Source organism: Monodelphis domestica, chromosome 1, assembly GCF_027887165.1.
Source record: "Monodelphis domestica isolate mMonDom1 chromosome 1, mMonDom1.pri, whole genome shotgun sequence".
NCBI lineage: Eukaryota > Metazoa > Chordata > Mammalia > Didelphimorphia > Didelphidae > Monodelphis > Monodelphis domestica.
This window is the reverse complement of record NC_077227.1, coordinates 111,709,591-111,733,573: the sequence shown is the minus strand read 5'-3', so window position 1 is coordinate 111,733,573 and position 23,983 is coordinate 111,709,591. Positions and strand designations below refer to the sequence as shown.

The window sequence follows — 23,983 nt, the reverse complement described above, 5'->3', positions numbered from 1 at the left end:
ACAGAAGTAGTCCCCAGTTAAAAGGGGACCAGAAAAACCCTTGTCAGGAGATAGGGCCAATATGTACAAAAATATTTAAAGTAACTTTTTGTGGGGGGCAAAGAATTGGAAAGTGAGGGGATACACATCAATCAGAGAATAGCTGAGTAAGTTATAGTATATAATTATAATGGAATTCTATTGTGCTGTATGAAATGATGAGTAGGAGGAGTTCAGAAAAACCTGGAAGGACATGAACTAAAGCAGAGTGAATTAAGAACCAGGTGAACATAATACACAGTGAAGGCAACACTGTACAAGGAGCAATTGTGAAAAACAACTATTTTCAGCAATATGACGATCCAAAACAATCCTAATGGTTTCATGTTAAAAAATATCATCTGCTTTCAAAAAAAAAGAACTAATAAAGTCTGAATCTAGATCAAAACAAATTTTTTTCACTTTCTGTCTTATTTTTTTTTGTTCTAGTTTCTTTCCATGAATAGATTAATATGGAAAAATGTTTTACATGATTGCACATGTAAAATCTATATTAGATTGCTTACTATGTCAGCAAGGGGGAAAGACAGAGAAGGGAGAGAGGGAGACAATTTGACTCAAAAATTCTTTTTAAAATGTTGGAGTGGGGGTGGGGCAGCTGGGTAGCTCAGTGGATTGAGTCAGGCCTAGAGACAGGAGGTCCTAGGTTCAAATCTGGCCTCAGACACTTCCCAGCTGTGTGACCCTGGGCAAGTCACTTGACCCCCATTGCCTAGCCCTTACCACTCTTCTGCCTTGGAGCCAATACACAGTATTGACTCCAAGATGTAAGGTAAGGGTTAAAAAAAAATGTTATTAGAGGATCAAAAACTATTAGAGATAACCCAGGACCCTGCACTCAAGAGCTTTAGGAATAACAATGCTTTTGGTCCCCTGGGATATAGTCTATGGAAAAGCAGCCTGGCAATTGCTGTTGCAAAATGATACAGTCACCTCTAGTGAAGACTTGGAAAAGAAAGTTCTTGGCTTGTCACCATAGTCACCACTGTCAAATGGTTCAACACCAAAGACAGATAAGATTTTAACCAATAGAAAAGACAGAATTAATAATTGCTTTGCTATTGTACCCCTAAAGACCATGGGACCATCTAACTTGCAACTGAATCTTTCCAAATGTATTGCCATCCCCATTAGAATGTGAGTTCCTTGAGTGCAGGGACACTGCTACTTTTCTATTTGTAAACTATGTACTTAGCACAGTGATTTATACATAGAAAGAACTTAATAAAAGCTTCATTCACTCAAAAAATAAAGAAAGAAAAATGTTGGAGGATACCAAATAAACTCATGTAAATCATCAGCATTTCTATATATTTTCAACAAAAATCAATAGCAAAAGTTATAAAGAGAAACTCCACTTAAAATCACTCTAGACAATATAAAATGCTTGGGAATCTATTTGCCACCAAGACAAATACAGGAATTATATGAACACAATTATAAAACACTTTCCACACAAATAAAGTTAGATGTAAACAACTGGAAAAACATTAAATGCTCACAGGTAGGCTGAGCTAATATAATAAAATGGCAATCCTACCTAAATCAATTTACTTATTCAGTGTCATACCTATTAAACTATGAAAAACTATTTTATAGAACTAGAAAAAATAATAACAAAATTCATCTGGAAAAGAAAAGGTCAAGAATATCAAGGGAACTAATGAGAAAGAAAGTGAAGAGTGGTGGCTTAGCAATACCAGATCCATAAATGTACTATAAAGCAGTAATCATAAAAATAATCTGGTACTGACTAAAAGAGAGAAAGGTGGATCAAAGGAATAGATTAGGGATAAATGACCTCAGCAATCTAGTGTTTGATAAACCCAAAGATTCCAGCTTTGGGGATAAGAACTCACTATTTGACAAAAACTACTGGGAAAACTGGAAAAGAGTATGGCAAAAAATTAGGTTTATATCAATACCCTATGCCAAAATATGGTCAAAATGGGTATATGATTTAAACATAAAGAGCAATATTATAAGTAAAGAAACAGAATAGTTGGCCTGTCAGATCTATGGAGAAGGGAAGAATTTATGGCTAAATAAGAGATAGAGAACATTCTAAGATGTAAAATGAATCATTCTGATGATATTAAATTAAAAGGATTTTGTACAAAGAAAACCAATGTGACCAATATTAGAAGGGAAACAACAAACTGGGAAAATTTTTATAATAAATTTGTCTGATAAAGGCCTCATTTCTCAAATATATAAAGAACTAAATCAAATTTATAAGAATACAAGACATTCCCCCAATTGATAAATGGTCAAAGAATATGAATATGCAGTTTTCAGAAGAAGAAATCAAAGCTATCAACAACAAAAAAATGAAATAATGTTCTAAGTCTCTCCTGATTAGAGAAATGCAAATTAAAACAACTCTATCAGATTGGCCAATATGACAATAAAGGAAAATAATAAATACTGGAGGGAATGTAGCAAAATTGGGACACTAATGCATTACAGGTAGAGTTGTGAACCGATGTAGCCATTCTGGAGGACAATTTGGCATTATGTCCAAAGGGCTATAAAAGAATGCATACCTTTTGATCCAGTAATACCATTAGTAGATCTATATCCCAAAGTTTTTTTTTTTTTTAACTGGAAAGGACCTGCTTGTACAAAAATATTTATAGCTGCTCTTTTAGGTTGGCAAAGAATTAGAAACTAAAGGGATGTCTATCAGTTGGGGAATGGTTGAACAAATTGTGGTACATGAGGTTGATGGAATAGTTTTATTAATACTATAATGATGAACAGGATGAATTCAGAGCTGGAAAGACCTACATGAACTGATGCAGAGTAAAATAAGCAGAACCAGGAGAAGATTATACGCAGTAACTGCAATTTTGTGAAATGATCAAATTTGATAGACTTTGCTACTAACAGCAATACAATGACCTAGGGCAATTCTAAGGGACTTATGAAAAAAGAATGCTATCCACCTCCAGAGAAAGAATTGTTGGAGCAGAAATGCAGATGAAAACATATGATTTATCACTTGCTTATTTGGGTATATTTTTTGGGGTTTTGGTTTTATAAGATTATTCACTTACAAAAATAAACTATATGGAAACAGTGTTTTACATGATAATACATGTATAACCCTGACTGAATTTCTTGTTAGCTCTGAGAGGGGGAAGGAAAGAAGAGAGAGAGACAATATGGATTAAATAACTTTGGAAAACTTATGTGGAAATTTGTAATTTAAAAAATTGTAGGAGATTTTTTCAATGTAATTGGGGGAAAAAAATAAAATAAAATGTTTTAAAGAACCAGAAAAAATGTACAGAAATTACACACCAAAGAAAATAAATCAGGATCACAGAAGATTTATCAAGGAAGTCAAAAAGTGATTCGAGAAACAAGAATATAATATATAAAGAATTCAGAAGAAGGACCCACTGTGACAGAGGTTGGCACATAAGAAAAGTGCCAGCCTGAAGAGTGTGTGGATCTGATCACCTTGACAGGGGAGGGGCCGAAGGAGGATGGAATCTTGAGAAGCAGAAGGTTCCCTTGGGAAGAGCAGTTGGTCTCTCAGTTTGGAGAAGCTGGAGAGAGAAGATTGAATAAGACTTTCTCCTGAGGGATACCCAACTTTTTCCTGCTTGTGACTGGAAATCCTTCCCCCCCCCCAACATTTCCCAATTGAAAAAAGATTATTGAAAAGAAACCTGAGAAAGGCATTTGGAATCTCTGTCAGACTTTACCTCAACTCCTGTTGCCTGGGTCTGAACTGTGGCCAAGGGGCCAAAGCCAGGGTCAGTCAACCTTAGGGGGCTTAGGCTGCCAAAGCCCAAGTTCCCCCCAAACTCGAGGAGGGAGGAAAAGGGTTTTAGCTAGAGAAAGGGACTCGTTTTTCTCACTATCCTTTCCCATTCTTTCCCCTGCCAGTTATTCCTTTGTATTACCTTCATTGAGCTAATTGACATTAAAGTAGTTATCTTTTCCCCAAGCTATGAATCTTGAGTGAACAGATCAAGGGGAGAGACATCTTCCTAAGAAGAAATCCTTTGGTCTTGAGTAGTAGAGAGGATAACAAGAGGGACAAGAGCAAATCTGGTAGAGCAGCCATAGCTAAGGAGGGAAAGCAGAAGGGGGAAAATCTTCAGACCCCCTCTCCTCTCTCTGAGTCAACCCTAAACATCAGCTGTTCTCTCCTAGGTCCTGTTTCCTTTACCGTCCCCAAAACCTTTTCTTCATTACACTACAAACTCAACAAAAATTAATATGTTCTATAAAAGCTAGAAATAGTTATTTGAGAAGCTTTTGGAAAACTAAAGAAATATGTCTTTTAAGGAATTCTGGGTTCAAGGTAAGGCTCTAATCAAAAATATATTTAATGAAAACAATTCATACTTCCCAAATAAAGATAAGCCAGTTGATGAAATGTGAGACTCTTCATGGTTTAATATGAGTCAAAACACAAAATGTTTCCCTAAGTCAAAAGCGAGAATAGGAAATAAGGATAGAATAACTCCAGGAAAAACTTCCTATCTACATTACTGGGAAAGTATATGTTGAAATCAACCTAGCTCTTAATAAAATCCACTATTAAAAACTGTTTTTTAAGTTTGGGCTAACAACTCACGTAATAAGAGCAATGAAATTTATCCCATTCTGATAGAATAAAGAACATAAAAGCTTTACTATAAATGATCATTGTAAATGGACTAAAATCTGAAATAAAAAGGCACAAAGTACATTTTTTTAAAAAGAAATAAAAAAGTAGGCTAGAGAAAGCATTTCACAAAGAAAAATATAAAGAAACTAAAATTTATGACACTACCACCAATTCAGGAAGAGGATTGGAGATATGAAACAAAACTAAATTAAAACCAAAAGAGATAAATAAGAGCATTATATTATGCTAAAATATCATACTAAAGAGTATATACATTTTAAATATGTGTTATCCAAAAGAATCTTCCAAAATTTTAAAAAGAAAAAGTTCAGAATTTCCCAAGAAGAAACAAACAATATATAATTAATAGTGTGATATTATAATACCCAACTATCATCCTGTAATAATTTTTAAAAAGACAAAATATAGAACTTATGGAACAGAAACCTAAAGTATTATTTAAGTAACAACTAGGTCAAAGCAAAAATCATAAAATGAATAAAGGTCAAAATGTAGAAGAAGCAGCCAAACTAATGCTCATATTCATAAAAAAAAAAGAGGAAAAGATTTGTGAATTAAGTCTGCCCTTTGAAAACCTAAATAGCAAGAAAGAAATATACCAGCAAAATAGAAAAATAATCAAAAGAAGAATCAGAAACAAGATCAATACAATTGAAATCAAGCAAACATAATGAAATGATAAATTAGAGCTGTTTTTAGGATGACTAACAATAATGAACAATGAACAAGCCTTAAAAGAAGGAAAATTCAAAGTAATATAATTAAAAACAATAAAGATTGGGGGGCAGCTGGGTAGCTCAGTGGATTGAGAACCAGGCCTAGAGACAGGAGGTCCTGGGTTCAAATGTGACCTCAGCCAATTCCTAGCTGTGTGACCCTGGGCAAGTCACTTGACCCCCATTGCCTAGCCCTTACCACTCTTCTGCCTTGGAGCCAATACACAGTATTGACTCCAAGATGGAAGGTAAGGGTTTAAAAAAAAAAACAATAAAGATTGATTCTACAGGCAAAAAATAATGTTTTAATTATTAGAGATTATATAGAGAAGACTTTAGGATAGCTCTAATTGTTATGAAGTTTTCCCTTGCACTAAGCTTCATCTTTTTCTGTAAAACCCCCACCTCCAATCTTAGTTTTACTTTCTGGACCCAAGCAGAACAAATCCAAACACAGTTCTGACCTTGAATTTACATAAAGACTGCTATGATGTCCCCCAAGCAAGTCTTCTCTAGGTTAAATATTCCTAGTTCTTTCAACCAGTCTTCATATGGCATGTTCTTGAGGGCTATTGTCATTCTGGTTATCATTTCCTAAAATTACATTAACCTTTTGTTTGTCATATTCACAATGTTAACTTAAAGTCATAGTCCAAAAAACACCCAGGTCTTCTTCAAACTACTAACCACTCTGCCTTCTGTTCTCATACATTTTATACTTCTAAGGATGACTTTTTAAAATTGAAGTGTAAATTTTTACATTTACTAAATTCCATTGTATGAGATTTGGCTCTGTGTTCTAGCTTGTCACAATATTTTTGAATTAGCTGTTCCTCTCAGATTTGTAAGGACAAGGAATGATTTAATGATCCAGCTTATTCACTTATGAATTGGTCCAATTAAACTTTTGTTTAGCCCATATTAATTCATTTTGTCCAGAAGAATAACATCAGAATTTCTCAAATACTTAATTAAAATCTAGATTATTTCATTGATGTAGTTTAGCAGTTAATCAATCAACAAGGATTTCTAGGGCTCTACTATGTGCTAGGCTTTGTGCTAGGCACTGGGAATTCAAGTACAAAGAAAGAAACAATCTTGAGCTGAAACTTACATTCTAATGAGGGAATACAGGTATTTCTAAATACATATGTCACAAATATAAAGTAAATAAATAAGAATATATGAAAAGTACTGTATATATGTAGTTTGAATAATGTAGTTTGAAAGAGAGCACAAACAGTCGAGAGGATCAGGAAAAGCTTCAAGCAAGAGATGGTGGTAGAACTTGAAAGGTTCATTTCATGCAAGGAAAATCAGAGAAAAGAGATGGAATGTCACATGTGTAATGGTAATTGTAATAGAAGTATAATTAGCTTAGTAAAAAAGACAGAGTGTAGACTTATGAAAGGGATCTAAAAATTTTCTAGGCTCCTTTAAGCAGTTTTCATGGAACTTTGACAATGTCAGAGGAAGAGGAATTTTGGAGTATGTCTTAGAAATGTCAGTTGGAAAATGGACAACCACTTCTGGGAGAGAGTCTTAGAGGTTGGTTGCTCTTGGCTTTGCTGCTGATCAGCCTTGGAAGACTTGTGAAGGAGTTGAACACATCTTACTTGAAAAAGTTGGATAGGGGTCTGATCAATTAAGCAGGAGAATTATTGAGCAGTTCTGCAGAATTTATCTGGTGGCACCAGAGGGCAACTACTGAGTGAACACCTAACCACTCTGATAGGTACAGTAAAATCTTTAGCTGAGAAAAGGAAGGTTACAGATCTATATAATTTTTATTCCTAATTTTTTGGAAATATATTAGTAAATTAGATTATAAATTTAGTTAGTAAGTGTAGTAAGTGTATTGTCTACCCTGGTAGGCAAAGAAGTTGTCCTTTGCAGGACGGGGGAGGGGGCGTTTGGTTGGTTAGTTAGAGAATTCATTAGCTTTAGGGAATATTTCTTTTCATCAATTATCTTCCTTTCCCTTTTCCTAAATTTTAATAGTTACAATAAATAAGTTTTTTTGATAACTGGCCTGAACAGAGATTTTTACAATGGTCAGACTTGAGAACCTGTCAACACCAAAGACAACTATTGGTATTATCAATATAGTAGTAGTAGTCTCTTGGTGATCGAGAATGACTATTGTCTTTGTGCATTTTCATCTACGGTGTACCCTCATGTGGCTTTGGAGTCCAAAGGCTGAGGCGCAGAGTTTGTGGCACATGGGGCATGGGACGCCAGTTGTTACGGGAGGTGGGGTTGTGGCCTGGTGTCGGTATTCACGCGCAGTGGCAAGACGTCGACGTCGCTCATCGACGTGGCGGCATGGTTAATGTGGGTTCGCCAGCTGCTTCTGTCAGAGGCAGTGAGTTCTAGTTGCTTTGGTGTAATGCCAGCCCACTTCAAGTTGGACTTTAGCTGATCTTTTAATCTTTTCTTTGGTCAGCCTTGTTTCCTGAGTCCAGCTGACAGTTCACCATAGAATACCTGTCTTGGTATTCGCTGTGGGTCCATGCGGATGACGTGTCCAGACCATCGTAGCTGGGTTTTAGGGACCATGACTTCGATGCTGGTGGAGTTGGCTCTGTCGAGGACTTCCTGGTTGGTGATTCGGTACTGCCATCGGATCCTCATGATTGACCGGAGAGAGTTGGTGGAATTGCTCCAGCTGTTTCATGTGCTTCCAGTACAGTGTCCATGTTTCACAACCATACAGGAGCAAGCTGAGGACCACTGCATTATACACTTTGAGCTTCGTCGCAGTGCTTACACCTCTATGATGGAGGACTTTGAAGCGCAGATGCCCAAGTGCCTGGCTGGCCTTTTGGATCCTGGCATTAATCTCATGGTCTAGGGACCCGTCGTTGGCGATGGTGCTGCCCAGGTACTTGAAAGTGTTGACGTTAGAAAGTTGCGTGCTGTCAATTGTAATGCACGGCTGGTTAGTTGGCCTCCCTGGTGCAGGTTGGTACAGCACCTCTGTTTTGCTGAGGCTGAGGGTCAGGCCAAATAGTTTTGTTGCGGTGGAGAACCTGTCCACAATGGTTTGGAGATGATTTTCTTGGTGGGCCATGAGAGCACAGTCATCTGCAAAGAGAGCTTCCAGGATGAGTCTCTCTGTTGTCCTTGTTTTTGCAGTCAGGCGGCGAAGATCAAATAGTGAGCCATCCAGTCGGTATTTGATGTAGACGCCCAGGTCTAGATCCATCACAGCATGTCGTAAATACCTGGGTGAAAAATAGGTTGAATAGTACCAGAGCAAGGACACAGCCTTGTTTCACGCCATTGGAGATGTTTAAGCCATCAAAAGTCTCTCCACCAGATAGGACTTCCCGTGTCATGTCAACATGAAAGAGCTGGATCAGTTTGATGAATTTTACTGGGCAACTGAGCTTGCTGAGGATCACCCACAATGCATCCCTGTTCACTGTGTCGAACGCCTTTGTCAGGTCTATGAAAACAATGTAGAGACTCAGGTTCTGCTCAAGGCATTTTTCTTGCATTTGCCTCACCGTGAAGACCATGTCAATGGTGCTACGATCTGGTCGGAAGCCACATTGTGATTCAGGCAGGTTCTTCTCTGAAGCAGATGACAGGAGTCTATTGAGTATAACACAGGCAAGGATCTTTCCAGCAGTGAAGAGTAGTGAGATGCCTCTGTAGTTATCACAGGCTGCTCGTGAGCCTTTGTTCTTGTATACGGCTACGATGGAGGCATCTCTGAGTTCTGGGGGCATGTCTTCCTCTTCCCATATGCTGGTCAGCACTATGTGGAATGCCTGAAGCGCCTTTCCATTTAAGGCCTTGTACACCTCGGTTGGGATCCCATCTTTACTGGGTACCTTGCCTGCACTCATTTGTTTAATGGCTTTTTGGACTTCCTCTATTGAAAGAGGGACATCAAGTTGTTCAATGGTGCAGTTTTGGGGGATCTGGTCAAGGGCACTTTGGTCGATTGAAGAGGGTCGGTTGAGAAGCTGACTGAAGTGTTCTTTCCACCTGTTGTTGATGCCTTTTTTATCTTTTATGAGAGTGTCACCGTCAGAGGATAGCAAGGGAGTGGTGGTGGGATTTCATGGCCCATAGACAGTCTTGAGGGCACTGAAAAATTGTTTGTAGTTTTTCATATCAGCAAACCGCTGGATTTCTTCTGCCTTTTTTTCCCACCATCGGTCTTGCATCTTCCTGATCTCACACTGTGCCGTGGCTTGGAGAGACTTGAATCTGTCCTTTTTAGGAGCAGAGTTTGGGTTATTTTGCCACCCCATAAAGGCTTTGTTCTTCTTGCTCAATAGGTCTTCAATAGCAGTGTTGTTCTCATTGAACCAGTCCTGGTGGTTGCGTTGTTTGGGGCCTAGAACTGCCTTTGATGTTTCCTTCACTACATCTCTGAACTGGTTCTATTTCTTGGTTGAGCTTCCAGTGAGTGGTCCCTTGACAGGCAGCTTGTAGTCCAGGCAGGACTAGAATGTTTGCAAATAAGATGGATCTCTAAGACAACTCACATTGTAAAATGCGTGAACTATCTGGGCGCATTTTGGATGATGAGACGCAATGCGCATTTGAAGAATCGCTCTAACCAATAAGTAGTCTCTCCAGCATTCAGCTCCTCTCATGGCTCTGGTGATTTGTACATCCTGGATGTCTCACCGGCATACAATGATGTAGTCAATGAGATGCCACTGTTTTGATCTTGGGTGCATCCACGTTGTTTTATATTTGTTTGCCATTCTGAACACAGTGTTCGTGATGGTGAGTTCAAACTCTGAGCATTTGCTGAGTAGCAGTAGGCCGTTGTTGTTCATTTTGCCCACACCATGTTTGTGGAGCACTCCTTTCCATCTTTCATGGTCCTGGCCAACGCGGGCATTGAAGTATCCCAGTAGTATTAGCTTGTCTTTTGTGGGCACTGAGTGCAGGACGGCACTCAGGTCAGAGTAGAACTGCTTGATGGTCGTCTCTGTGCTGGTCAGTGTTGGGGCATATGCGCTGATGGCATATGGCATACCGGTCTTTGCTGAGAGGCAAACGGATCTTTATGAGCCTCTCGCTGATGCCCACAGGCAAGTCTGGCAGCTGTTTGAGCAAACTGGTCTTGATGGCCAGGCCAACACAGTGGATTCTGTCTTCATTTGTGGCTCTACCTTTCCAGAAGAAGGTGTATCCAGTGGTGGGTTCGCTGAGTGATCCCTCTTCTGGTAAGCGTGTTTCGCTTAAGGCTGCGATGTCGATGTTATATTGCGCCAGTTCTTTACCGATTAGAGCTGTTCTTCTCTCAGGTCTTGGGGTATTCTCTCTATCAAGTAGTGTCCTGATGTTCCATGCTCCTAGTTGGAGTTTCTTTGTATTTTTTCTTTGATTTCGGCCGCTTAAAGGGGATGACCCACCAGCCGCGGTGTGCTGACCGGGTGTTTGTAGGGCAGGCAATGTTTGGGACACCTTTTCTAGTCCCCTCCCTTGATTAGGGTGAGCAGTGCTGTCCTAGAGAGGGCTGCTCAGTCTCCCAGGATGCTGCCGAACTTCCCTGCTGCCCACATGGCCGAGCGACCACTGGTCCGTGGGCCGCCTACATGCAGGATCATGACTACAACTGCCAGTCGTCACCTCCACCTGTTGCGTCGTCACTCCCCCATTGCCACAGGTTTTGAAGAGGGTGGACGGGGTTAGGATAGATGAGTGTGCACAAAGATACTTGTGCGTGAAAGAGATTTAAGTGGAAAAGCCGATGCACGGAGACAGTCCCACTCTCTCAGCGTTGGAAGCCTGGGTTCAGTGGCACGAAAAATTGTTACGTCTGGAGACTTCCTCAGCTGCATTGGATGGCTGTGTTGTCCTTTGTGCTCCAACACACCCTAAGCACTCCACAGTGCTTTGCTGCGTTGCCCTCTCAGCCGTTGAACCTTCTTATTGGTTTCTTCTGTCTGTTTGGCCGAAGCAGTCTTCACATGCTGGGTGAGCAAAGCCCTGGTTCACCAGGGGTCGACATCCCAATGGCTACCGTCACAAGGTTTAGCCGGCCTGTCAAAGCTGTTGCCCAGGGTGTGGCCGCTGCCACATGCTAGCAGCTACTGGGAGCCACAAGTGAGAGCTGGGTGTCAGGTGAGGGTCAGAGGCTGGAGAGCTGCCCTTTGGTATTATCAATATACCAATAATCAATAAGGGTTAGACCCCTTATAACACATGTGATTTATAGAAAGAATGACAGTTTAGTTGGATCACAGCACATGGAAGGGAGATTGAGGGTGACTGAGAACTGATGTACAATGAGGCTGGAAAGAAAGGTTGAGACCAGATTATAGAGAACTTTGAAATCTAAATGGAAGTTTTTCTTATTTATCATAGAGACAATAGGAAGCCACTGGAGCTAATAAAGTAGAAGAATCACAGATGGATAATTTCTTACAAAAATTAATTTTGACAGTAATGTGGAAGATAGACTGAGATGGTGAGAGATTTGAGGAAAGTAAACTAATTAAAAGGCTTTTACAATAATCTAGATGGGAAATGATGATGGCCTAGACCAAAATGGTAGCTAAGCAAGTACAGAGATGGGGACTGATGAGAGAGCTATTGGAATAAAATATGACAAGTGATTAGATATGTGGGTTGAAGGAGACTGAGGAATCAAGGATAATTTCAAGGTACTTTTGTTAGAAATAGGTAACTCTGGAAGACACCAGAATATTTATTTGAAATATCCAATAGGCAGTTGTTGAATGGGACTAGAGTCCGAGGGAGAAAATGAGGATGGAGAGAGAGAGAAAGAGATATAACTATGAACAATTTGCAAAGAGATGATAGTTAGAATTGATGAGGTTACAAAAGTATGCAAAGGGATAAGAAAAAAGTGCCTAGGACAGAATCTTGGGAAAGACTCAGCTGGGGGTCCTGATGAATTAGCAAAGGAGTCTGAGGAGTGGTCATCAGACACATAAAAAAGGAAACCAAGACAATTGTACCATAAAACCCAGAGAATCAAGTGGGAAACTCACCAAATCAGAGTAGGTAATTTTTGTAATATGTTATTATAGGCTATTTTAAAATATTATGTTAAGTATTTTTTCATCAAAGCTCATTGGAGGATATTGGTATATAGTGAGAGTTCTTAACCTAGGGTCTATGATTTTTACAAATAATTTTTATACCTGCATTTCAATCTGATTGGATTCTTTTATCATCTTATGCATTTTATGTGTCCAAAAATATTATTCTGAGTCCATAGATTTTACCAGAATTCCAAGAGTCCATGATACAAAAAAAACCTATAAGAACCTCTCTCCATTCATTTATTTTTTTAAATCTATCTCCCCCTCTTTTAGTTATAAGGATAACATTTGTATTAGAAAGAGTTTGGAAGGATCCTTTGTTTCTCCTATTTTATAATCATTCCCTGTAATATTGGAATTAATTATTCTTTGAATGGTTCATAAAATTCCCTTATAAACTGATCTGATACTAGAGATTTTTCTTTGGAAGATAATTCATGATCTGTTCAATTTCCTTTTCTATTGGGTTATTTCTATGATTTAGTTCTATTAATCTAGTATTTCATCTTTTTTGTAAATATTCATCCATTTCACCTGTGACATGAAGATTTAGGGCATATAATTGAATAGAATTATTTCTAATAAGAGTCTTCCTTATTTTATCTTCAACTGTTATAAATTTTTGTTTTTCATTTTTGATACACACATTTTGGCTTACCTCTTTTTTTAACCAGACTAGCTATTTATCTATTCTATTATGTTTCCCCCCCCCCCTACAAAACAAGTTCTTTTATTTATCAATCCAATGATGTTTTTGCTTTCAGTTTCATTTATCTTTTCTTGGAATTTCTGAATTTCACCTTCGGTGTTTTGTTGGAGTTTTTTGATAGAAAACTTTTTTTTACATCAGTTGCCCAATTCATTAACCTTTTCTTTCTTACGTTTGCAAATAAAAGTGTTTAGAGGTATTAATTTTCTCTAAAGGCTAATTTTAATTCTAGCCCATAAATTGTATGCTTTATCATTATTTTCCATTTTCTTCATGAAATTTTCTGTTGATTTTATGATTTGTTATTTAACCTACCAATTCTTTAGGATTCAGTCATTTAGACTTCAAATATTTTTTTTAAACCCTTACCTTCCATCTTGGAATTAATACTGTGTATGGATTCCAAGGCAGAAGAGTGGTAAGGAATAGGCAATGAGGGTTAAGTGACTTGCCCAGGGTCACACAGCTGGAAGTGTCTGGGGTCAGATTTGAACCTAGGACCTCCCATCTCTAGGCCTGGCTCTCAATCCACTGAGCTACCCAGCTGCCCCTGTCCAAATAATTTTTAATCTGTTCAAAGTCTTTTTATTGAATGCTTTTATTATACCGTAAATAGTAAAAGATATGTTTAGTATTTCTATTTTTCTTCATTTGTTTTTGATGTTTTATGTTCTAATACATGGTCAGTTTTTTTAAAACTACTATGTATAACTGAGAATTATATATATAGTTTTTATGTTCTCATTCAATAATCACCAGTGGTCTATCATTTCTGATTTTTTTTACAGTTCTATTCAAGTTCTTAACTTCTTTATCTTTTTGTTAGATTTTTCTAGTCCTGAAAAAATTATTTTGAGGTCCCCCATGATTATAGGTTTAATGTCTATTTCTCACTGCAATTCAATTAACTTTTCCTTTATGTATTTAGATACTATGCCATTTGATATACAGATATTATGCATTGCTATTGGTCTTTATCTTTGGGGTCTTTAAGTATAGTTAATATATATAATACATGAGTATAATATATCAGTATATATATATATACATATATATATATATCAGTGGGGTGTATGGGGTGCTCAGGGAGGGGTAGTATCTCTGGTATGGAGGGCTTGTCGTGCCCTCCTAGGGCAGCTCCCCAGCCTCTGACCCTCACCTGACACCCAGCTCTCATTTGTGGCTCCCAGTAGCTGCTAGCATGCGGCAGTGGCCACACCCCGGGCAACAGCTTCGACAGGCCGGCTAAACCTTGTGAGGTAGCCATCGGGTCGTCATCGACCCCTGGTGAACCAGGGCTTTGCTCACCCAGCATGTGAAGACTGCTTCGGCCAAACAGACAGAAGAAACCAATAAAAAGGTTCAACAGCTGAGAGGGCAACGCAGCAAAGCACTGTGGAGTGCTTAGGGTGTGTTGGAGCACAAAGGACAACATGGACATCCAATGCAGCTGAGGAAGTTTCCAGGTGTAACGACTTTTTGTGCCACTGGACCCAGGCTTCCAACGCCGAGAGAGTGGGACTGTCTCTGTGCAACGACTTTTCCACTTATAAGTGTCTTTGTGCATACTCATCTATACACCATAGATGAAAATGCACAAAGACAATCGTCATCCTCGGTTACCGAGAGACTACTACTATAATATATCAGTAAAATTAATAATAAGCAGAATTAAATTTCTCTGTTACCTATTTTTACTGTGTCCATTTTTGCTGCTGGTTATTTGAAATTATTACTGCTGCTCAAGCCTTTTATAGTTCAGCTGAAGCATAATAAATTTTTCTATAATTTCTAATATTAACTCTGTGAATCTTTAATTTTTGTATACTTATGACAAACAAGATATTTTATTCTGATTTCTAATCCATTCTGCTAAATTTTTCTATTTGGTACATTTTTCTCTAAGAAATAATTCTCTATTACTATTCTACCCTGCATTCTCAATATGAGCCCTCTACTTGAGGAAACTTTCCAGAACTTCTTTCCTAGAAGCAACCGAATACTTGGACCTTTCTTGATTTATTTGTCCTTCAAAATTTGTCCTATTTCTGACAAAGATATAATTTCTCAAATTTATAATCAATTGTACAATATAATATATAATATAAATCAATTGTACAAAAAAATCAAAGTCAGTCCCCAATTGATAAATGTGCAAGGGACATGAATAGGCATTTTTCAGATAAAGAAATCAAAACTATTAATAAACACATGAAAAAGTGTTCTAAATCTCTCATAATAAAAGAAATGCAAATCAAAACAATTCTGAGGTACAACCTCATATCTAGAATTTTGGCTAATGTGACAGCAAAGGAAATTAATAAATGTTGGAGGGGATGTGCAAAAATTGGAACACTAATGCATTGCTGGTGGAGTTGTGAATTAATCTAACCATCCTGGAAGGCAATTTGGAACTATGCCCAAAAGGCTTTAAAAGACTGTCTGCCCTTTGATCCAGCTATAGCACTGCTGGGTTTGTACCCCAAATAGGCAAAAATATGTGTTCAAAAATATTCATAGCTGCACTCTTTGTGGTGGCAAAAAACTGGAAAATGAGAGAGGTCCATTTCTTGGGGAATGGCTGAACAAATTGTGGTATCTGATGGTGATGGAATACTACTGTGCTGAAAGAAATAATGAATTGGAGGAATTCCAGTGAACTGGAAAGACCTCCAGGAATTGAAGCAGAATGAAAGGAGCAAAGACTGATACACTGTGGCATAATCAAATATAAAGGAAGTCTCTACTAGCAGCAATGTAAAGATCCAGGATAATTTTGAGTTACTTATGAGAAAGAACGCTATCCATATTCAGAGAAAGAATGGTGGGAGTAGAAAAAAGAAGAAAAAACACACGATTGAGCATATATAGTTCAATGGGGATATGATTGGGGATGTGGACTTTAAATGATCACTATTGCAAATATTAATAATATGGAAATAGATTCTGAACAATGATACAGGTAAAACCCAGTGGAATTGCTCACTGGCTCTGAGAGGAGGAAGGGAGAAAAGGAAAAAGAACATAAATCATGCAACCATGGAAAAATATTCTAAATTAATTAATTACATTTTTTAAATTTTGTCTTATTTGTCCTCTTATCAGATGTCCTTCCCTCAAGGGTTTACCAATATAATCAAATAATTCTAGTTAGCAAACCTAAAAAAAAATGAAAAAGAATGTAGGGATCTTAAAGTAAGATAACATTTACTATAGCTATATAATATTTATTCTCTCAAAAGGGAAAAAAAACCCTCATCCAATAATATCTAAGGAATATACAAACATGAGTTTCTTAGATTCAATTTCTCAGGAAATTTGAAAGTTGGAAGGAACTTCATTAACCCATTGCCCAAAAGAATCCCCACTATAAAAAACCTAACAAATGATTGTTCATCCTCTGTTTGAGGTCTTAAACCATAGAATATATTGCCATACCTCAATCTACTTAAAAACAAAAATAAAAAACACTATGATTTACTTTGTGCTTTTTGATATTCAAAGCACTTCAGCAGCCATTAATTAATAGATGAGCTTCACAATAGTCCTCTGAGTTATAATGCAGATTTATTTTTCCCATTTTATAGAATGGTCTAGTAAAAATAATAAAGTTGGTCAGAAATATATATATAAATTCTACAAAGACAGAGATTATTTTCCCCTCCTTCTTGTACTAAGTTCTTCATATCATTATGGGCTTCACAAAATGTTTGTTGAATTAAATTGTATCTAAAGAGTTATACATCACTTCCAGGGGTAGAGACAAGATAGAGGAGTAAGCAGAGCATCAACTCTGTGTCACCAGGAGAATCCTCTCTGACCAAGATTAAAATATCACCACAAAACAAATACAGGAGTGAGAGAACCAACAAGGAGACAGAGTGAAACAATTTTCAATAAAAGAAAAACCCAAATGATAGGCAAAGAACATCTGGGGCACTGGTTTGAGTGAAGAACAAGCTAAGAGCAAGCCATACCCCCACACCCCACATATACTGTCTTAGGTTTGGAATCTAAGCTAACATTCAGACCCTGAAATCCTGCCTGGGCAAATAATGGTCCAAGTCAACCCACACCCCTTGGAATTTCAAACCTGTGGAAAAATCCAGAGTCCTCTCCCAGGGCAATCTGGACTGAAGTAGGATGATCTGTGTGGGCCCAGAGCAAAGCCAGGAATCCCAGACTGCACTTAGGATGAGGACATAATCCACAGTTTGGGGTAAGGACACAGTTCACTGGAGGCCCCCCAAACTTTTTGCCCCAAACTAAGGGCAGAAGACTAGGACAGAACAATATAAGAAGAAAGGAAAATGATGTAAGGAGAAATTAAAGCCATGCAAGAAGAAATGGGTGAATTGAAAAAGGAGAACCAAAAACTGACAGGAAAATTAGGCTTTAAAAATCAGAATTGAACATCTAGAAACTAATTAAATCATAAAAAGTCAAGGTACAATAAAGTAGAATCAAAAGAATGGGGGGAAAAAAAGCAGAGGAAACAATGAAATATCTTATTGAAAAACCAACTGACCTAGAAAATAGATCTAGGAGAGACAATTTGAGAATAATTGGACTACCTCAAAGTCATGATGAAGAAAAAACCTTGGACATCATATCACAAGAAATTATCAAAGATAACTGCTCAGAGATCCTCAAACAAACAAACAAAAAAATTGAAATTGAAAGAATTCACAGATCACCTCCAGTAAGAAATCCTCAAATAACAATTTCCAGGAATGTAATAGATAAATTCAAGAGCCACCAAGCCAAGGGGAAAATACTTCAAACAGCCAGAAAGAAATCGTTCAAATACCATGAAGCTACAATCAGTATCACACAGGACCTAGCAGCTTCTACAATAAAGGATCAAAAGGCATGGAATATGATATTCAGGAAGGTGAAAGATTTGGGTTTACAATCCAAAGTCACCTATCCAGGAAAACTGAGTATATTCTTTCAGGGGGAAAAATGGACATTCAATAAGATAGAAGATTTCCAAGAGTTATACCTTAATACTAAGAATAATTTTCCATTTAATCTCTTATATTGGACCATATCTTTATAACCCAACTTCCAAGAGAAATACAATTTTTTGTACCAAAATGCTTACAATATAGCATGGATTGATTAATCTCAAAAAGAATATAGTTGTAATTACCTTGAAAGTTTCTGCTTCTACACCAACTAGCCCAGCAATGGAAGAAATTATTAGTGTAGCTCCATAGATATTATCTTTAAATTCTGGGTAAGAGAACATTCCATCTGTTTCATAAGTACTTGTTCCATCTTCTTCAGGTAGGATTACTGGCCTAAAAAAAAGCAGAAAGAACCATTATGATAAGCAATAATTTAACTAATGGAAAATAATCATGTACATAGTCTAATAGTCTAACTTTTATGTCATAAAAAAAGAAATACAACACATCCTTTTTGGCTAATTCCTATATAAATTATAAAAGAATCTATAAATCACAGTTATAAACTAGATAAAGAGAATTTTCAAAGCTATGAGACAAGTATTCTAGAGAGTTCCTATTAATCTATCTAGGATATCTGTTTTTCAAATTGATAAAGACTAAAAAGAATGTTTATTAGAATGTTCATAATTTCAAACTTTGAAATTCAAAATATAACCAACATTTCTAAATTGAATAGCTTAAAATTCCCCTAGCCACTACTACAAACTTTCTCAGGGTTCTAAAATGCCATTTACGAAAAGATAGAGTTTTTTTGAAATCATCATCAAAAAGTAAATGTGTGTGGGGGTGCTCATCAAATGGGCTGAACAAGCTACAGTATATGATTGGAACTGAATACTATCATACTATAAGAAATGATGAAGGGGATAGTTTCAGAAAAACCTGTGAAGGCTTATCCAAACTAAAACATAGTGAGGTGAAAACCAGGAGAACAATTTAAATAATAACAATGACGCTGTAAAGACAAACAACTTTGAAAGACTTGGGAACTCGGGTCAACATAAGAACTAACCAATGGCAATACCCAAGTTCTTATAATGAAATACCATACCTCTCTCCTGAAAGAAAGGTGATGGACTCAGGATACAAATTGAGGCATTTTATTATTGGACATAGCAAATGTAGGAATTTGCTTTGACAATAAGTGTTTATAGGGAGATTTTTTTCTTGCTTTTTCAGTTGGATGTAAGAAGTGAAAGGGGAAAAAGAAGTGGGAGGGAGCTTAAAAATTAAATTTTAAAAATGTAAATGTTTTCATTCAGTTCAACAGACATTTATTAAGTCCCTAGTGAGTACTGAAAGGATAAATGTATAGTTGTGACTTAAAATCTAAATTAATTATTGGTCACCATGGAATATCCCAAATCAAATATCCAAGTCAGCTGGAAATTATGGTGATTTTAATTAATATAGGGAGAAGGAATTAAGGAGAAGAAAGAGAAAGAGGAAAGAGTTAATTTAAACTGCTCCAGCTCAGGCTGAGCCAGATAGGAGTTAAAGGGCTTGGCCAAGGGGCCTTTCCTGAATGTCAAGGGAAAAAGGAAGTCAGTCTTATCACTCACCACGAGACTGTCTCAAGGAAGCTGTCTGAGGGAGCTCCTCCAGGTTCGAGTTCCAGGATCGAACTGGTGCCCAGGCTGCTCACAGGAAGTGATCAGCCAGATCCACCTCTCCAGGGAAAGAGAGCGAAGAGAGCAAGTGACGCACCCTTTATAGACAGTTTTACGTTACTTTCCTGCATCTTATCTGTACCAATGGTAGCTTAGCTTGACTTAGGACAGCTCAGGGGTCTGTCATCTGTTTCTGCACATGTCTGTTGAAGGCCATCCTCCTAGATACTTAATCCTTGAGTATAGGTGCAGACATTCCTGACCTTGTTAGACTAAGTAGGGTGGAGCAATACAGAGTTCCCAAGACATTCCTGATTCTGTTAGACCAAGTATCTCCATTGTTACAATCAGGAAATAGCTAAATCAAATCTTCTAAAGTGCAGTCTGAGTAGGGTGGAGTAGTTTTAAAGTTCACAGTACAAAGCATTAGATTTAAAGATGAAAATGAAATAGTCTCTAATTTCAAGGCTACAACATGTAGATAGATAAGAAAACATAGCACAATTCACAAGAGAAAACTTTAACATCTGAGGAAATTGGGAAAAAATTAAAATAAGGTAGACTCAAATTAGACTGTTGTAGCATCTTAAATGCCAGGCTGAGGAGTATTTTATCCTAGGAACAAGAGAGCCCCTGAAGGAGTTTGAGCGAAGGTCAGACCTTTGAAAGATTGTAGAGGATAAATTGCAGGTAGAAAATACAAGAAGCAGGGAGACTGACTAGAAATTGAATTAAGGTATAAGGATATGAAGCAGGGTAACATCCATGTGAGTACAGAGTGAATCTATCTTAACTATTTTTCCAATTAAAAGGTAAGAATACCACTTCCAAATTAAATGAAAACAGACCTAAAGAGATTGGATTGGTTTGTCAAACTCTTGGGGATTCTGATTTGACATAGTTTCTCAATAACTTAATTTTAGTTTTACATGTAAGGTCCATCTCCACAATGATGTCAATCCATAGTTGAGTTACTCCCCTGATGAAAAATATATTCAATAGCATCTTTGTTTCTACCTAAACATCATTTTTAAGTTTACATAGAACAGTTGAAAAAAAACCTACCAACTGAGTACTGCTTTCAAAAACTTGAGTGGATTAGAATTCTCTCAAGTATGACACTTTTTTAAAAAAGCATCTATTTCAAAGAAAAAGAAGTCCAGGGTTTCTTAGCATTAAAGAGAGGTCAATTTATTTCCAAGGCAGCTTTAATCTTGAATAAAATGTTAATGAAAGCATTGGTTTTCATCATTTCTGATTCTGTTCAGACATTTTAAGGTCTAGGACTTTGTTTACACAATTCTTAAAATATGCTTGATCTAATGTGATAGAGTTTGCTACTAGTAGCAATACAATTATCCAGGACAATACTGAGAATTTATGAAAAAAGAATGCTATTCACCTCCAGAGAATGAATGGGTGGAGTAGAAATACAGATGAAAACATATGACTTATCACTTGTTTATTTGGGTATATGTTTGGAGTTTGGGTTTTATAAGATTATTTGCTTACAAAAATGAACAATATGGAAGTACATTTTGTATGATAATACACATATAAACCAGACTGAATTACTTGTCACCTCCCAAAGGGGAGAAGGAAGAAGGGAGGGAGACAATATGGATAATATCACTTTGGAAAGCTTATGTGGAAATTTATTATTAAAATAAAATCTTTTGATCTTTTACTTATAAAAACCACAAGTAATTTATGTTTTATTTGTGTACTTTTTCCAATGTTAATATCTATTTGTCCATTATATATTCTTCCATGTGGTCTCTTTAAATCCTAGCATCCTACCCCATAGAAATTGGATTGGTTTCTTTCTTGGTGGTTTCCAACATACTGAGATATGTGAATGATAGCATATTATATTTCCTATATGTCTTGCTTTATGTAATACAGGAGACCCCAAACTTTTTACACAGGGGCCAGTTCACTGTCCCTCAGACCATTAGAGGGCCGGACTATAAAAAATCCCATGAACAAATCTGTATAGCACAGTCTAGGATAGCGGAGGCTACAGCACTGGCTATGATGGGCCTGTCATACCTTGCACAGGCCCATCACCGCCACTACTATACCGAACAGCAGTATACACAGTGTGGAATCCCCTCCCTCAGATCACTGCTCACCATGCTGACATCTTCCATTGTACAGCCACATAATCCTTTGCACAGCACCTCATTCTCATTCAGTTACCCTCAGAACAAGGAGCCTCACAAAGGATTATGCCACTGGAAGTAGTACTGTACGTGAGCGACGCTGCACTTTGTGGCACCACCACAGAGCACCAATGAAAGAGGTGCCCCTTCCGGAAGGGCAGTGGGGGCCGGATAAATGGCCTGAGGGGGGAGCTGCATGTGCCCCATAGGCCATAGTTTGGGAACCCCTGAATTATAATATATGTATTTTAAACTATATTGTTATTTATCTTTCAATTTCAAAAAGTACCTGTGATGTCAGAGAGTGATGTCTTATATACATTTTTAAAAATGAATTTCGTTTTTTGTAATATACTGTGCTCCCATGTCCAGTGACTTTTTTATTCTCTTCCAGAAATAGGGAATTCAGAACAAAAGTTAAGTGATACAAAGGTCACCAGCCCCTTTCTTTTCTTTATCTAGTCCTTTCATATGCCACAGACTGGCATCATGGCAGTTGAAAGAAATTTTTTCATTCATTCTAAAGACAATTGAAACTGAAAGTCCAAAGTGTGAAGCCCACTGAGGTAAGCAGCCAGGCTTGCCTGAGATTGCTAGCAAGGCCCCAATCTCTCACACAAAGGCACAGCTGCTCTTGGCCAAAGGTCATCATTAAACCCCGAGTCCCCCCTCACTCTGAAGAGCAAAGAAGTCCTTGTAAACATCATGACTAAAAATATCAAAACCGCCTTTCCCTAAGAATAGATTAGCAATCACTGTTTCTCAATTTGCTTATGTCTATAATAGCAACCCTAGTAACAGTCATTTGTGAAGCCATTTTCATAAACATTATCCTGTGGGAAAGTAACACCCCTCAGGAATGTTGTGATGCTTAATATTTTACTCATTTAAAAAGTCTCTTTGTCATAACAAATGAAGATCATAGCCCGCAGTCATGGTGCTGTGATTCTTCCACTTGGTCCTTCTCAGGCATGCTGGCCCTCAATCTTTCCTGTCCTTCTTATCTCACTCTTTCTCTCTAGCCACTAGTCTCTCTAGAAGGTTGACTCTTGCTCCATGGCTACACCAGCCCTCAGATCTAATCACTAATTACCAGACTCCCACACAGTCCTGAAACACCAAACTGTTAGCAGGAGAAAGAGAATTCAAAGATACATTTTAAATTAAACAAATAAGAATCAGGAATAATTGAACCTAATATTACTCTTTATATGATAAACCTGAAAAGTTAAATTATACAAGTAAAAGGATTTCAAGTTGACCAGAATTGTTACAAAAATTGGAAAGCAATCTGGCTGAAAGTTTGTATTAATTAATCTTGTACTATATTTTTATATTTAGAAATATACTCAAAATAGACACATGACCTAAATATTAAAGATCACATTATTTTAAAAAATAATAAACACTTCAGATACATTTTATAGGCATGGTTAAGAAGAGTCTTGATTAAAAAATGTTAGAAGCAACTCAAAAATATAGAGTGAATAATTTCAAACACATGAAATTGAAATGCTTTTTTCATGAACAACATTAATGCAACTAGGACAAGAGGGGAAGCTGATGACTAGAAAAAAAGAAATCTTTGTATCAAATATCTGATAAAGATCTCATATCTAAGACATATAGGCAACCAAAAAAAAAAAATAAATTAGACCAAAAGCCATTCCCTAATAGATCTAAGTAGTCAATGAATATAAACAGTTCTCAAAATAATCACAGAATATGAACCATAATATGAACTATTCTAAATCATTAGTAACAAAAGAAATACATATAAAAGCAATGCTAAGTTTTTAGTTCATTTTCAACAAGCTAGTGTAGATGACAAAATATGGAAATATTCATTGTTGGAAGACTTGTGGAAAGACAAGCACATTGACAAACTATTGGTGTTGATGAAGTTTGGAAGTGGCCAAAAGAAATTTGGAATTATGCAAAGAAACTGACTAAAATGGCCACACCTTTTGATTGATCCACTGAGCACAATCACAAGGATGTCAGCTGTAAAAAGAAAGGTCCCATATAAAACAAAATAGTTGTAGTGTGAAGAACTGAAAGTAGACACCCA

General features: G+C 37.2%; 1 protein-coding gene across 5 annotated transcripts in view; it reads right to left on the bottom strand.

Moving 5' to 3' along the window:
* Nucleotides 1–23,983, bottom strand: part of LOC100619090 (cilia- and flagella-associated protein 43-like) — a 273,713-nt gene that overhangs the window by 242,426 nt on the left and 7,304 nt on the right. For all 5 annotated transcript variants that reach the window (XM_056804363.1, XM_056804374.1, XM_056804366.1 and 2 more), the window contains exon 5: nucleotides 18,317–18,467. In XM_056804363.1, the coding sequence (XP_056660341.1) occupies nucleotides 18,317–18,467 (151 nt within the window). The remainder of the gene's footprint in view (nucleotides 1–18,316; nucleotides 18,468–23,983) is intronic.